A 16576-nucleotide genomic window follows, 5' to 3' on the forward strand; every position below is an offset into this window, starting at 1 on the left:
GCAGAAACAGGAGGAAACTAAGTCATCACTGTCTTGCTCGCCTGGTTACAGAGGTCACTTTTGGCAAAACTAAAGTGGCACTAGTGGTAAAGAACCCATTTGCCAATGCAGGAGATGTTAGATATATCGGTTTGATCCCTGGGTCGGGAAGATCCCCTGGAGAAGGAAACGGCAACCCACTCCAGTATTCTTGCCTGGAGAATCCCATGGACAGAGGAGCCTGGCAGACTACAGTCCACAGGGTCACAAAGAATTGGACATGACTTAGCAACTCAACAACAAAAATTAAATTAGGAAAATACATATATTTTTAACCTGGTAGACACAGTCTTTTTAAACTTAGGACTTTTTGGTTTCCAGGGGAGATTAAAGTCACAGTGAGCCTGCAGACGATGCTCCCGAGCCTTGCTGAGACCCACAGGCTGTGCCACAGACGGTTTAGGTCTGGCACTCCCGTAGCTAAGAAAGACTTGCGGAGTCACCAGATGATTCAGCCACCATGAACGGGGAAAGGGCAGCAGGCGTGTCACCCACTCCCTGGTGAGATGCCACACACTCTTTTAGGAGGACTTTATAACCAGCAAGGTTTGCGGACTGGAGGGCTAAAGTCTATCACAGCCAGCAAGCTGACTATTGTAGATGCCGTTTGTCTGAGACACAGGCAAAGAATTTTTATGAAGTAGAAATGATGTCAAACGTGTCCCTGTTTAAAAAAAAAAAAAGAAGAGAAAAAAGTAAAGGAGTCATAAAGTTTGAACATCAAATTTTAATCTTGAACCTTTTCTCCAGTCTTCAAATTATTAACATGAAAAGGAATGATAAACTGCAATTTTATCATTACCCTATCACCAAGTAACAAGCCCTTGTTACAAAGTCTCCATCTACTGTGCCCGAAAACCAACAGAAAACCCATACATTATATTATCTAAGTGATCTATTAACAGATGAAATTTAAACCAACTTCATACCAGGAATCTATTAACAGAGGTACTTCAATCACATAGCTTAAAATATGGAGAAAAGACAGGTAAAAAAGTGATCTTATCTGGTAGTAGTCTTTTTACTTCTTAAAATTTTTATAAAATACACTAATTTCCCAAAATAAAGAATATTATGACACATTGGTGTCAACTTACACAGATGAAAGCTGATGGCAGCTTTTTTTTTCTAGCTGAAGTTCATTTCACCAAAACTTTATATATTACATGAATATCCCAGTATTTTTTTTAAAAAATTCAATACACAGGAACATAATGTACAGTGTCTTATAAAAAATGGTTAATTTAGGAATGATTTCATTTCAACCACATAATATATCTCTTTAAGACCATAAAACTGCTTGCAAGAAGACTCTCAGCTCATGTTTTGACTCCCTAGTTGTAATTCTTAAAGGTAAAAAATGAGAAGGGTTTTGTTTCTGCTTTCTCACAAGAAAACTGTGGTTGCGGCCTCTGCCACTGCCAGGCCCCCTCCTTGGCTCTGCTTCGAGGGGCCCTGAGCCAGGCTGTGTGGCTGGCTGGGGTTGGGGCGGCGGGGGTCGTGGGCTCAGCCCACCCGTGTCCTGCAAGGGGCACAGCCCTGGCCTCGGCCGCCTGGGGACAGGAGCTCGGGGTGACCTGGGCAGACGAGGCGCTGCCCAGGCCAGCCGCATGGCCGAGGTGTCCCCTGCGGCCTCTGTGTGGGATCCAGCCCCACCCGGGGGTGGGGGGCATGGGAAGCACCCCATGAACGCCTGTGGCCCTCAGGGGGCCCTTCTGCACCACACACGGAGGCCGCCTGCGGTGACAGCGCGGGGACATGCAGGGCCGTCCGCAGACAGGGCGCAACCGCGGTTCTTCGACGTCCAGCCACAGAGCCGAGCCGCTTCTGGGATGCAACTAAACCTATCTCTGAACACGAGCTCCCAAGGGTTGTGCTTTATCCCTCCTCCTAGGAAATCGGAGACCCTCACGATTAAAGTGAGGACTGGGTTCTGGGGTGACTCCAGGCCCAACCAGAAAGACAGGTTCCCACCTCGCCACCCGGGGACTCCCTCAGTGCCCTGGGTTCACTTGCGGGCCCTGACTTCCCAGAGAGACGGCCAAGCGCGACGGCCGGCATCTGTGACCCAAAGCAGGGGAGTGAGCCCGGGAGGGTGGGGCCGCCTTTACGGCAGAGCCAGCAGGGAAGCCCTGGGGCATCTTCTGCACCGAGGGGACTCTGTTGCTCCCAAGAGGGGGTCACCCAGACTCTCATCGGCTACTGTTCCATAAATTAATAACTTCTCAAAATCATAATCCAAAGAATTCATCTATTACAGGAAAAATTCAAGTTTAAAAAAGCAAATAAATTAGTTAAGCCTTGTAAACAGTTGTCCGTCTCAGCTAGGTGCCTCTGTGGAGTGAATGAGACAGCACAAGGCAGGTGGCCGGTGGCCATGGCAAGGGGCAAAGTGCCCGCGGGCCGTCAGAGGGAGGTGGAGACAGACTTGGTCCCACCCCGGCGCTCCTCAGATGTTCTCCACGAAGCTCCCAGGGAAGAGCCCGGTCTTCCCGTTCCGCTGCAGCGTGCCCTTGAACCAGCCGTCCTCCCGCTTCCTGTGCACGAACACGATGTCGCCCTCCTTGAGCTCCAGCTCTGCCTCGCTCTGCGGCGGGTAGGAGACCACCACCCGGTGTCTGCGGGGCGGAGAGGACAGAGATGAGAGACGACAGACAGTCAGGCTTCAGAGCAGAGAGAGATGGTCCATGCGGGGAGAGAGAGGACGTGATAGACCGACGGGGGGATAGATGATAGATGGGGCAGAGAACAGATAGATGGTAGATAGACGGGGGAATAGATAGATGATAGATAGTTGGGTGACAGAACAGATAGAGAGATGACACATGCAGGTAGACAGAATAAATGAAAGATAGCTGGGGGAATAGATGATAGATGGCAGATAGACGGGGGAATAGATAGATGGTAGATAGCTGGGGGAACAGACAGATGGCAGATAGATGGGGGAACAGAGATGGTAGATAGATGGGAGAATAGACAGAAGATACATAGTTGGGTGACAAAGAACAGATAGAGAGATGGTACATGTGGGGACACAGAACAAATGAAAGATAGATGGGGAAATAGATGATAGATGGGTCAGAGAATAGATAGATGGTAGATAGACGGGGGAATAGATAGATGATAGATAGTTGGGTGACACAGAATAGATAGATGATACATGCGGGTAGACAGAATAAATGAAATATAGATGGGCAAATAGATAGATGGTAGATAGATGGGTGACAGAGAACAGATAGAGAGATGATACATGGGGGGGAGAGAATAAATAAAAGATAGATAGATGGGGGAATAGACAGATGGTAGATAGACGGGAGAGTAGATAGATGGTAGATAGATGGGTGACAGAACAGAGAGAGAGATGATACATGGCGGGCGGACAGATTAAATGAAAGATAGATGGAGGAATAGATAGATGGGGGAATAGACGGATGGTAGATAGGTGGGGGAATAGACAGATGATGAGGGGCGGGAGGAGGCAGGGAGAGGATGATAGATGATGGAGGGAGGGGAGGAGGGAGGCAGAGGCAGATGATAGAATGATGACAGGAGAAGTGGGGGAGGGAGAAGGTGGGGGCTCAGTTACAGCTGCTCAGAGTCGGGCAAAGCCAGTGTGCATGCCTCAGATGTTGACAGAGCACAAATCTGCCTACGATGTTGGTAAAACGACTCACACCTCTACTTTCCCCTGTGGAGTGGAGACCTGCTGTGACCAGCGCTTAAACGCGCATAAAGGTCCACGAGCAACCAAGGACTGAGCTGGATGAGGCTGGACTCCAGGGAAACTCTTCCTTACACACCCAGCTCTTCTCAGGGCAGCTTGTCCCAAGGTTCACACAAGGAGCGGGGACTGGGGCCACCTGCTCAATCTACCGCCAGCCAGGAGGCTGGGGCTCTGATCGCCACGGGTCAGACATATTGTCTGCTCCTCTGAGCGTTCTCAACTCAAGGGTCACTGGGAAAAGGCGTAATTATCATTTCAAGATTCCCAAAGCCTGGCTGGTGTAAGGTCATCTACCCCCTGCTTCCAGGCTTGTTTCCTTCTGCAAAATTATGCTGAAGATTCACGGAAGCCAGGGGGAGATGAGCTGTGTTTCACCCTGTGTGGTCTCTGCCTACCTGTGTGACCAACAGAAGCCTGCACAAATGATGATCTGGGGTACTGAGGCAGGGTCCTAATGGGTGTGCGGTGGCCCCCACTCTGCTGTCTCCAGGAAACCACCCACGCTGCCAGGCGACTCACCCCCCCGCCCCGTGCACAGACGTGCAGGCCAGGTAACAGAGGTCTCTTTCCAAAAGTCGGTGGCAATGTGAGCAGCCACCTGGAAGGGGTCTTCTCTTCCCACTCAAGCTGTTGCAAGACTGTAGCTCAGGTGGACGTCCGGACACTAACCTCAAAAAATGCCCTAAGCTGGGACCATCCCTGTAAGTCATCCCCAAAGTCCTAACCTCCAGAACTGTGAAATGATACACGTTCACAGTTAATTTAAACCTCTGAGTTCTGGAGTAATGTGTGACACAGCAAAGGATAACTTATAAACGTGGACACACCTCTGTCACTGGCTGATGCTAATCAATGAGTATTAAGCTATACAAGTGATTGAGTTTCTATTCTCATTTGGTTCTCAAAGTCAGAAAATGAACTTTGAGCCTAAACGGTGACCCACTCCACTATTCTTGCCTGGGAACCCCGTGGACAGAGGAGCCTGGGGGTACAGTCTATAGGGCTGCCAAGAGCTGGATGCAACTTAGCAACTCAACAACCACAACAGAGCTATAAAAGCAGCTGAGTTTCTACTCTCGTTTGGTTCTCAAAGTCAGAAAACGAACTTCTAACCTCCTAGGACTCACTCTTAACAGCACATAGAGAATGTCATGGCTGAAAAAATGGTCGTCAGAACTGGTCTACAGAACCGCCCCAACCTCATGAAACCCATCGGAGCACAGTCCTTCTGGAGGGTCACTGGTTTTACCAGCCTCCAACACACAAGGACCAGAATCCATTCATGCGAGGACCTGAGCAAGAGCCTCAGGCTATGACTCGATTAATAAAGGCATCTCTACACAGGCCCAGCGGCCGCCTGGACCATTCCCGGGTGACTCTGGGCTTGGGAACCAAGTTACCGCTCAGGATGTGGAGCAGAAGCGCAGCACAGAGGCTGCCTGGCTGTTCGTGAGAGGTCCTGGGAGGCCAGACACAGGACAGGCTGCGAGCAAGCCTGCGGGTGGGTGGGGAGGCCTGGCCTCTTGTGAGAAGCGGACCTGCGGCTCATGCTCAGAGCAGCTTTTGCTTGAGGCTCAGTTTCCTCATCTTTGCACTAGGACGGCCGTGACCCACACAGGTGTTACCAGTGGGGACAACATGGGTATGATACACTCAACACGTGTCTGTCACAGAGTTCACACCCTGAGCGCCAGGTCCCACCACGACCGTGCGTCTCAGGTAAGAGCGGGCGGGCGCCTGCTGCTTCCAGGAGGTATGGCCTGGAGGACAGCAGTCTGACCATACCCCTGACCAACTTTAGAACGACAGAGCCAGGGTTGTGGAAGCCCTTCTCTGAAAGCTTGCGAAGCAGGATGAATGAGTCCATCGTGGGCTACTCTGGAGGAAGCAATCCAGATGAGAGGATGTCTCAAGTCCGATGCCAACAGGCTGAAGAGCCTGTGAAAAGCCATGTTGCCATCTGGGGCAGGTTAACATTTGAGCAAAGCTTCATAATTACAGAAAGACGCACACAAGTAATTCATCATAATCAGAGCCAGTCTCTGATGAAACGTATCGCCCCTGGTCCTCCGCGAGCTGCCTTAAAGGTGAAATGGAACAAAAACTGTTCTTGAAGAAAGTGACTAGATTAACATTTGCATTTTAGAAAATGCACTAAACCAACTCTGTCAAACATTTTCTGAACTAGAACTGCTGCCAAGCTAAGACCACAATCTTCCTACTTGGTCCCCAGGGGAGAGGGTTTTCATGGCTGAGTGACAAGCCTCCTGTGCTGAGAGGAGCGAAAGCCATGACCTTGGACCATAGGGAGACCACCGGCTGCAGCAGAGACTCTGCTCAGATCCTGGCCCTGGCCTGAAGAGTGGTGTGCACACAGATTCCCAACAGGCATGCTCACGACCAATGCTGGGCACAGCGGGCCACCATCCCAGGCATGGAGCAGCTTTGCCCAGTCCACGCTCACTGACCCCAGCAACGTGAGTGCAGCCACAGAGCCCAACACCTCTTGCCCAGCCACGACCCCTCGGGTGTCCTGAGCAGGGATTCTGGGGCGTCCTGAGCCTCAGGCACCATACTTCTCTCCCACAGCGGCCACGGACCTGGGGTCCACCTTCCACGTCTGCACCCCAGGCTCGCCGCTCTGCCCCCTCCCACCTGAGCAAAGAACCTGCCTGTCCTCCCAGCCTCCAATCTCCTCCCGTCCCCACTCCATTCTGCACATGATCAAAATGCTAACTTTCTTAACTACCAGCTCGATTTGCAGCTATTTCTCGCTCAACTTTCCTTACAGCTTCCCAACTCCTCGGGCAAGGTTGCTCCCCAGTCTGGCGTGTGCGGCGCTCGAGGGCCTCAGTCTCTCTGCAGCCACAGCTGATGGCTATCCCCATGCACGTGCACTCACAGCCGTGCACCTGCACGCTGCCCCGGGTGCGGCCGCTGCCCCCAGCCCCAGGCCTGGGCTCACACGGTCCCCCGGGGGCTCCCTCAGACAAACCCGAGCCCACCCACGCCCAGCAGGCTCTCAAAGCCGTGCTCCGTCTGACCCGCGACTGAAGGAGACCTCATCCCTGACCAGAGTCCAGAAGCCCTGGGCATGGTCCTTAGCACAGTACACACGGCCATCCTCCATGAGAACATCCAATGACGAAAGGAAAGGTTTAATTGTATAGCAAAGTGATTCTTCCAAATGTACAACGTTCCTCAAAAAGGAATGACATTCTGACAGAGGTTACCACATGGATGAACCTTCAAAATATTATGCTAAGTGAAATCAGTCACACACAATTCCACCTATGAGGTGTGGAGACTAGTCAGACCCAGAGAGACAGAAACTAGAAGGGGGTTTGTCAGGGGCTGGGGAGGGCAGGAATGGGAAGCTAGTGTTTAACGGGGTGATGAAAAGCTCTAGAAATGGATGGCAGTGATGGTTATACTACAATGTGAATGTACTTAATGCCACTGAACTGTATACCTGAAAAAAAAAAAAGGCAAATTTTATGGACATTTTAGCCCAACTTAAAAAAAGATAAATGAATTTAAAAATTAATGAAGGGACTTCCCTGGTGGTCCAGGGGCTAAGACTCCCCACTCCCAGTGCAGGAGCCCGGCCAGGGTTCAACCTCCGGTTAGGGAACCTCAGGCCGCAACCGAGGCCTGGTACAGCCAGACAGACAAATACTTCAAAAAATTAATGGGAGGCGGAAAGGAAGGAGAAGGGAAAGAAGGAAAGACAGGGAAGCAGGGAGGAAAGAAGGAGAAACCATCGAAAGCTACGTGGCTCCTGGCTGTTGGGAGGCGCCTCCTGCTCCTTTCGGACAAAGCCGGGGGTGACGAGAGGCAGCTCACAGACCCGGCCCTGAGTGGTGGAATGCAAAAGAGAGATGCCTGCTGCGTAAAGAGGCTCCACGGACACCCCAGGGCAGTCCTTCGGCCCAGGCTCAGCTATTCTGGCTTCTGCTTAGAGGGGCGCTCCTAGTCTTTCATTAGCACAAATTTTCCACTTCCTTAATTTTTTTGGTCTTTCTCATGTCTTCTGTAGTTCACGCCTTTCTGTTTCTAATCTCTCCTGATTTAGCCCAAGTCGCGTGCCCAGGCTCTGGGGGGCAGGGTGCCCACTGTCCTGGTCTGGGTGGGTGACCTCTGCTACTAGTATGTCACCAGCAAAATGAAACTTGCTGCTTTGTAGTTTGCTTGAAGTCTGAGTGACTGACGCTCATTGCTTCCTCCAGTGGGTTCATGTCACAGCCTCAAATTAATCATTTTGTTTAAGCCCAGCTGCCTTTCTATAAATCTATCTCTGTCCAATTTGTATGTTTTTGGTATGATTCCTGATCAAAGATCAGAGGTCCTTTTCCAATTTAGCAGATGGGCTTATCAGTTTAAATCCTAAACTTAAAAAAATATACGGAGATGACTTGCTGTGTCTCCTTTATCTGTAATTTCTTTTTGTAGGGAAAAAAACTGTCACACATACTTTATTTGCCATCCCTTCTGAAATATTTTATTTCTATGTTCTCTTTGCAATTTCCTAATTATTTTTCCTCAGTCCTTCCAAAATAGAGCCTGCAATATCTGCTTTATTATCTCTGCTGTCATCAATTTTATTCCGCCCCCAGAATACAGTATTTCTAGCTTGTTTTCCTCAGTCTCTCTCACAAACACAAAAGATTCCTTCTGGTCCTCAGAGAACAGGCTCAGCTGACCCCAGATCTGTCCACACACCTCCAGGCGCCTCCCTCCCTCCTCATAATGTAAGACGAGAGCAGAGGTGCTTTCTCCCACTTGGGATTTACGGGGCAGGGTCCCACTTCGAGAGGAAATTTTATGCCTGTTGTCACTGTCATCTGCAGGTGAATCCTATCTCATACTACACTGATATTAGACATTAAAAATATTTCTGTGGAACTCTAGAAGGAAAAATTCTACCAGAAGAGCCCCATGCTCTCGCACTTTGTGGGGGCAGGAGTCGTGACATTTAGACTGTGAATTGAGGACGCTAAGATCCTGAAATGCTTCCTAAATTAGACTGATGTGAAAGCTAACCTTCCCTGCATTTTTAGCATGAAATACTTTTTCTTACGCTGAAATTTTTAAAATCCCAAAAGAGGTAATCCCTAAAATACATCCTTGGTAGTTTTTGAATAACCAAAAAATTTCCTTCCCAGTGGATAAGATAACAGGATAATAGACTGTTTTCCTGTGCTACTTGCTTCCACGCATTTTTCCTGTTGTGTCTATAGTCAGGCAGACCTAAGAAGCTGAGTTAGACACACACCATCACCATCACCGTAGGATGGCAAAAGGCTGTGAGAAGCTGCTAAGGCTGGATATTATATTCAATATCCCACTGAGCACGTGGATTATAAAAGTATAAATGCGGGGCAGAAATTCTCTCCAAAGACCACTTTCCCACTTGTAAAAATGGAAATGCTTCCATAACATACCCAGCAGAGGATCCCTGTGTGCCCTGCCCACGTGATCAGCAGGAAACCTGCCTGCTCCTTGTCTGGTGGGGGAGCCGCCCACGGCCCCTCCTGTTGAGATGCTCTGGACTGTGGGAGCCTTCTGCAAGCAAGACGACCCGCTGTGAGCAAGGCGCCCCTCTGTGAGCCGGGCTGGGGTGCAGAAGCTTGGAGACTAGCCTCTGGAAAGAGCCAGTGCTGGGGGCGGGGGGCGGGAGAGCCTGGTTGGGGGGTCTGGTACAGTGAAGCGGCCCCCCAGGCAGACACAGGGACACCACCAATGACAGGGGAGCGGGGAGGCTCAGCTTGCAGAGGGACTTGCACTTCAGGGTCGGGGCGCGAGGAACCGCCTCTGTGGCCCAGAGAGAGTAAACGAGTCTCTGGACTGGGTCTGGGGCACAGGCGCCCTCCCTGGAGAGCCAAGAAACACCGCAGGAAAAAGCAGGACTCTTGGGATGAAGGGTGACGTGAACTTGGGGCAAAATCTCAAAGCTTGGCTGAGAGCCCAGTGGATGAGGGGACAGACAGAATGTTTTACAGGTGAGGCAGAACACTTTTCAGGGTAATGTCTCTTTTCAAAACTGGTTTTAGAAGGGTCAGAACTACACAGAATTATTTTGTGTCCCCATAAAAGTGCACAGTGAATGGTGTACTTTGTATTTAAGGCACATAGATTGTTTGATTAATTCTTTCCTGAGTTACTTCTGGGTAATAAAGCAAGCCCCCCAAACTGTCTGAATGCAGGCCTCAGGTCTCGGTGGGTACGAGTGTTCATCTGAAATACAGCGTTCAGGTGGGTTTAAGTCATCGTAAAGTGTAACACTTGACAGTAAGATCTTGAATCACTAACAGAAAATGCTGCCCCAAAGGCGACACCTCCACAGATGAGAAACGTGCTCTGTGTGAGACGCAGGGATAGAAGGACCCGAGATGCAGAGACAGACGGCACCTCCTCCAGCAACGCTTACATACTTGTGCTTAACGTTATGGGAAAACAGTCCTCTAGTTTCAGGGTGCTTCATGCCATCTTCTCAGGCAGCACACCATGCTGCATTTTTAATTCATATCATCCGAGCAGGTTTTTGGTTTTGGTTTTTTGCTCTCGGATCGGCTTTATTTTTTTCCTAACAGGTTTCTGTCTTATTAAGTAGATATTCTCTGCTAACACGCTCCGAGAGCCCCAGTGGTGAAACAGACAGGACAGCTCCTGTCTGTAAAGGCGACTTGAGGCCACAGTCACTGCACAGGGCTCACTGTTCTGAGGGTAAGGGAACCCCGTCATTGGGTCGGCAGGGGTCGGGCCAGGAGAACTCTGCCACATTCTGGCTCAGGAAGAGCCCGAAGAGAACCCTGGGGCACGGAGCACTCCAGCAGCTTTACAACGAGCATTAGTGGTGTTCATAAACCTTCGATAAAAAGGGCCAAAGACGAAACGAGGGTGGCTGGCTGGCCGCGAACGAGGAGCCAGGAGAAGGCAGGGACCAGGGCTGCCGTGACCACTGCCCCGCAGAGGAGAGCTCTGGAGACATGATGGAAAGGGGTGAGGATGCAGAGGGGACCGCAGAGATGGAGCAGGCCACCCGAGGGAGACAGGAGCCAGCGCCGGCTGTGGCCGCAGACCCCAGGAAGGAGCCTGGGACGCTGCGGGTGCCGCAGACCTGCCGGCTCCCAGCGCCCATGACGAGAACCCACCTCTCACACACGGCGGGCCGCGCCTCACTGGCCGCGGGGCCCAGAGATGAGCAGGGCTGCCGGGGGGGCGGCGCCACGGGGGCTGAGTCCAGGGAGCAGGCCCTGCGCTGGGGGCCAGGGGCCACGGCGTCCGCATCGCAGGGCCCGGGGCAGGCGCAGGGGGCGCCCGGGGGCCCGCAGGACAGCTCGGCCCCCAGCTCGGCATCCAGCGTCGGTGAGGCCGGTGGTGATCCCCGCGGCTTGCGCTTGGTGGAGGCCCCGGATAGCAGCTTCAGCAGCCCCTTTTTCTCTTTCTAAGAAAATAAAAAAAAGTGCATGGGTTGGAGACACGGTTCTGTTGGTAGAGTTTCAAGTTCAGATTTGAGCTTTCCAAGGGACCCCTGAGGCTGTCTGGGACTCTTGGTCCGGCTCCTGGGGCTGTGTGCTCAACGTCCTTCACCTCTCTGCACAACCCCCACCCACCTGCACATCTTCCCTGGTTCTGGACATTCAAGTGCTTGTCACCAACCTCCATGGAGGTGGGATGAGCAGATGAAAAGGAAGGGAAACCAAAATCCCACCAATTCACTTCCCAGGCTTGGTGAAGGCAAAGTAGACACTTTAGGACAAAATGGAAATTTCGGACGATAGCTTTAATTTCCTGAAATTCTGCCTGTTCTATCTCCAATTCTTGTGTGCTAGACTCAATTAACATAAACCCACTTCCTTTTTAGCATTTTACTCCACAGCCATAGACCTGAGGCTTATCCCTCAAAGGGGATGATGTCTTGATCAGGGTGAAGGGCTAAGTTATATTCACTCATCACCACATTGATGAAATTTAACAAACTGATAATAACAGAAGTCAAACCATATCTGTTGTGCAAATACTATTTAATTAAAAAAACAACTCTGAAGGTGTGAAGTGTTAGTTCCACAGTCGTGTCCAACTCTTTATGACCTCATGGACTATAGCCAGGCTCCTCTGTCCATGGGATTCTCCAAGCAACAATACTGGAGTGGGTTGCCATTTCCTTCTCCAGGGGATCTTCCCCACCCAGGGATCAAACCTGCATCTTCTGTATTCAGGCGGATTCTTTAACAAAAACAACTACAAAATTCAAAAAAAGCCCATCAGTATAATAGAAACATTTTATGTCTCTTTTTGCAAGCAAGTGTATAAATGAGAATTATTCCCATCAACCTCACGCCATAGAAGCCACCTCGTGGATCTTGGTGTCCTGTGGTCTTTTCCTTTTGGTCTTTGCTCTGCTAGGAAACCAGATCTAGGGCTGGCTCTCCTCTGTGCCCAGACCCCAAGTGTCAATATTCTTCTGATGCCCAAGCGCAAGTAATAACAATCATCATTTTAAATTGCTTTACTAATGTGTCAACTGTGTCATCAAGTCCTCTGACTGAAAACATGGTCTGAAAATGCAACAGTTGAGAGAAATAACCCTTTAGAATGCTCTCTAGGCAAACTGGGACTATTAAGGTCCACTAACAGAGAAGATTTGTGAGCAGCCCTCGAGGAGAGGAATTCTTCCTGAATACTGACTAAGTTCAAATTCAGTAAAATATCCCTTGGGGCGGGGGGGGAAATCCATAATAACAGAGTTCAATTAGAGACAGTCTGGCAGGAGGAAATAAAGGTAGCCATTTATCAGATGATCAGTCATCCCTGGCGGTCTGCACCACTGGCCCTATTTACATAACGCGGCCCACAGCACCTGCTGAGCCACAGGGCGGGGGCTCCTCCCCACAGACGTCACGAGAGGGTGGCGAGCGGGGTGCCCCGAGCCGCACACCAGACGTCACGAGGGGACGGGGAGCGGGGTGCCCCGAGCCGCACACCAGACGTCACGAGGGGACGGGGAGCGGGGTGCCCCGAGCCGCACACCAGACGTCACGAGAGGACGGCGAGCGGGGTGCCCCGAGCCGCACACCAGACGTCACGAGAGGGCGGCGAGCGGGGTGCCCCGAGCCGCACACCAGACGTCACGAGAGGGCGGCGAGCGGGGTGCCCCGAGCCGCACACCAGACGTCACGAGGGGACGGGGAGCGGGGTGCCCCGAGCCGCACACCAGACGTCACGAGGGGACGGGGAGCGGGGTGCCCCGAGCCGCACACCAGACGTCACGAGGGGACGGGGAGCGGGGTGCCCCGAGCCGCACACCAGACGTCACGAGGGGACGGGGAGCGGGGTGCCCCGAGCCGCACACCAGACGTCACGAGGGGACGGGGAGCGGGGTGCCCCGAGCCGCACACCAGACGTCACGAGGGGACGGGGAGCGGGGTGCCCCGAGCCGCACACCAGACGTCACGAGGGGACGGGGAGCGGGGTGCCCCGAGCCGCACACCAGACGTCACGAGAGGGCGGCGAGCGGGGTGCCCCGAGCCGCACACCAGACGTCACGAGGGGACGGGGAGCGGGGTGCCCCGAGCCGCACACCAGACGTCACGAGGGGACGGGGAGCGGGGTGCCCCGAGCCGCACACCAGACGTCACGAGAGGGCGGCGAGCGGGGTGCCCCGAGCCGCACACCAGACGTCACGAGAGGGCGGCGAGCGGGGTGCCCCGAGCCGCACACCAGACGTCACGAGGGGACGGGGAGCGGGGTGCCCCGAGCCGCACACCAGACGTCACGAGAGGGCGGCGAGCGGGGTGCCCCGAGCCGCACACCAGACGTCACGAGAGGGCGGCGAGCGGCGTGCCCCGAGCCGCACACCAGGTCCGACCCGCCGTCCACCTCTGCAGTCGTGGGCACAGGCGAATCCCAGCCTGCCTCTCCCTCCCTTACCTCCTGTTCCCCATGTTTGTTTTCCACATCTGTGACTCTACTCTGCTTTGTAGCTAAGTTTGTTTGTGCCCTTTTTCTTTTTATATCCCACACATACGCAATATTACATGACATTCGTCTTTCTGTGTCTGCCGTGCTTCACTCAGTATGAGTCTCCAGATCCATCCGCGTGGCTGCAAACGGCGTCATTTTGTTCTTCCGTGTGGCTGAGTGGCGGCCCACTGTATACACGTACCACACCTCCGTGACCCACTCCTGTGCCGGTCGACACTCAGGCTGTTTCCACGTCTTGGCTGCTGTAAACAGTGCTGCTGTGAACAATGGGGTGCACGTATCCTTCTGAATTATGGCTTCCTCTTGGTATATGCCCAGAAATGGGATTACTGGGTCACACAGTCACTATTTTTAGACTTTTAGGAATCCTCCACACTGCTCTCTGCACTAGTCATCACTAGGGAGCAGTGTACAAGGGTTCCCTTTTCTTCACACCCACTCCAGCCTTCTCATTTGTAGACTTTTTGATGATGGCCATTCTGACCAATGTGAGGTGATATTAATACCTCATTGTAGTTTTGATTTGTATTTCTCTAGTAATTAGTGAGAATTGATTTTAAAAGTTACAAGAAAATATATGCATGGCCTGAAATTCAGAAGGAAATCCTGAAGCTTCAAGAGCAGTGGGTGGGCTCTCCAGGAAGAGGCTCCCAGCACACACTGTAAATCACCCCAGCAGGTGAAGGTGCAGAAGTGCCCGATGATGAAGGCACTTATGTGATGCCCCAGGAAGTGACAGAAAGGCCTCCACGAAAAGATCAGGAGAAGGGCCCCCAAGAAGAACATACCACAGCCATGGCAATTCAAGATGCTGAAGGCCAGAATGAACTTAAACTTACAAAAATGCAAATGACCAAAAAAGCTGGGGGTGGGGTGTGTGCTGCTTTAAAGTTTTGTTGGGAACAGGAGAGACATGGATCTGGTGTCTGGGGTGGATGGTGGTCCTTAGACGCATGAAGAGTCACGTTCAGCCAGACAGGAAGAACAAACCTTGGTAGGAGGGAAACGGGGGAGGAACTGGGATTTGGAGATGAAACCACTTCTCCCAACAGGCTGATCTACCCCAGCGTACTGAGGAAATTAATAGCTGGAACACAGCCAATCTCTGATAGATCCTGGTGAACCTGGGACTAAGGTCAACTCAACAGGCCAAAGAAAGGCATGTGTGGTCCTCATTTTCAGAGATGACCACAAGAGCGCTTGCAGACCACCTGGGAAATGGGGTTTTAGGGGGCCACCCCTAAAACGGGGTATCTGATGAAAGGCTGACTCAGGAAAGGAAGTGAGACCGAGGAAGTCTCCTTCACGAGATGCGGGCTAACAGGTTACAGCAGAAATGGTGAGGCAACTGGGGGACTGTTTGGATGGGAGAACGAGAGACAGCTGGATCTCATCAGGCATCCGCCATGCTCTCTCTGAGTGTTCTGGCAAGACGATGGAGTGATGGGGGTGAAGTGATGTTCCTTGCAGTAATCATGGGTCATTGAGTTTATAGCCATTGGGACAATCTCTTGAATGAACTGGGAACATTCAATGAGGTGGCAGACTTAGAAAGGGAAATTAGAAATCTGTGACATGAAGAATATGGGGGAAAACCCCTCAAGAGTGAAGACTTTAGGAAAAGACGATAACCCTGAACTCCCTGCAGGGATCACGTAGAAAGGAGACCATCGTTTTCTATGCAGTCCCTCAAAACACAGTGTGAAGGTCTGAAGTCACAGGGAGACAGGTGCGTGCTGACGGAACTTTCCAGGAGTTCGAGCTGCCTGAAGACAGCGCTGATGCTCCACAGCAGGACACAGGGCCACAGGGCATCCTCGCAGAGGCCGGTGGCCCCCTGTCAGCAGGGGGGCTGAGCGGGGTAAACAGGTCACTGCTCTACGCTTCTGGTCTCTCCCTCTGGCCCTGATCTTCCTTCCTCACTTAGAAGATCCTTTTGCTTATACTGGGCTCACTCAGCTAATCCACTCGTCTTTAAACCTTTAATTGAACCACATCTGTAAGACCCCTTCTGTAACGTAAGGAAATGTATTCTCAAATTTCAGGGATCAGGACACGGACCTCCTTGGGGGCCGTTATTCTCCCTAGCACAGGCATCCTGCAGATTCTGTGAATTCTTCCTTTGGAGGCCTGGGGCTCCAGAGCCCGATTCCCTGAGACAATGGCCCTGATGCCTTGTCCTGGAACCTTCAAATCAAAACTGTAAAGTAAGTTTACTTTCTGAAGATCCTGGCAGGGTTGACCACATGAGCCGGAGTACAAGTTTAATGTAGTTAATCATAAACATTGAACAGATACCGATCTTTTGCAAAAACACTCATGTCAACTCAACAATTAAATATTAACTTTTTAGTAGGCTGTTAGGTTTATTTCCTTATAAAGCCCTGCTCACAGGCTCCCTGGTCATTTAAACAGAGCGACGTACATGACCATGGAAGCAGGTGTGATCCCACAGCTTCCCAGAGCTGGCGAGCAGTCTGGGGGGAGCACATGGGCACGGAGTGAAGTCACGCCTGCAGCATGATTACCGGAGTCTGCTGCACGCTGCTCTTTCTGTGCGTGTTCAACCACCACACACTCCTCTGTCTCCAGCCCAGCCTCAGGTCAGTCTTTCAAACATAGCTCCCCACTTACAATGTCTTTGAAATTCGGGCCCAAAGGATTTTTATAAGAAAGATCAAGTTAGAAATTAATTTCCCCCTATATCTCAAGTCAAGAGAAAAACTATTCACATCCACACATTATAATCAAATACAGTGCAAGGACAATGAATCAACAAGCAACACTTTGGATCAACAGTTTCAACTCCTTCGTATCCTAAGTGCA

The 16576-nt window shown here is 51.6% G+C and overlaps 1 protein-coding gene across 4 annotated transcripts in view; it reads right to left on the reverse strand.

Annotated features, from left to right (window-relative positions):
- Positions 1–746: 746 nt before the first annotated feature.
- SH3RF1 (SH3 domain containing ring finger 1) overlaps positions 747–16576 on the reverse strand; it is a 153624-nt gene continuing 137794 nt past the window's right edge. For all 4 annotated transcript variants that reach the window (XM_043890612.1, XM_043890611.1, XM_043890614.1 and 1 more), the window contains exons 11-12: positions 10918–11210; positions 747–2657 (exon numbers count right to left, since the gene is read on the reverse strand). In XM_043890612.1, the coding sequence (XP_043746547.1) occupies positions 2489–2657; positions 10918–11210 (462 nt within the window). In that variant the 3' untranslated portion in view covers positions 747–2488. The remainder of the gene's footprint in view (positions 2658–10917; positions 11211–16576) is intronic.

This window comes from Cervus elaphus, chromosome 29 (assembly GCF_910594005.1).
Source record: "Cervus elaphus chromosome 29, mCerEla1.1, whole genome shotgun sequence".
NCBI lineage: Eukaryota > Metazoa > Chordata > Mammalia > Artiodactyla > Cervidae > Cervus > Cervus elaphus.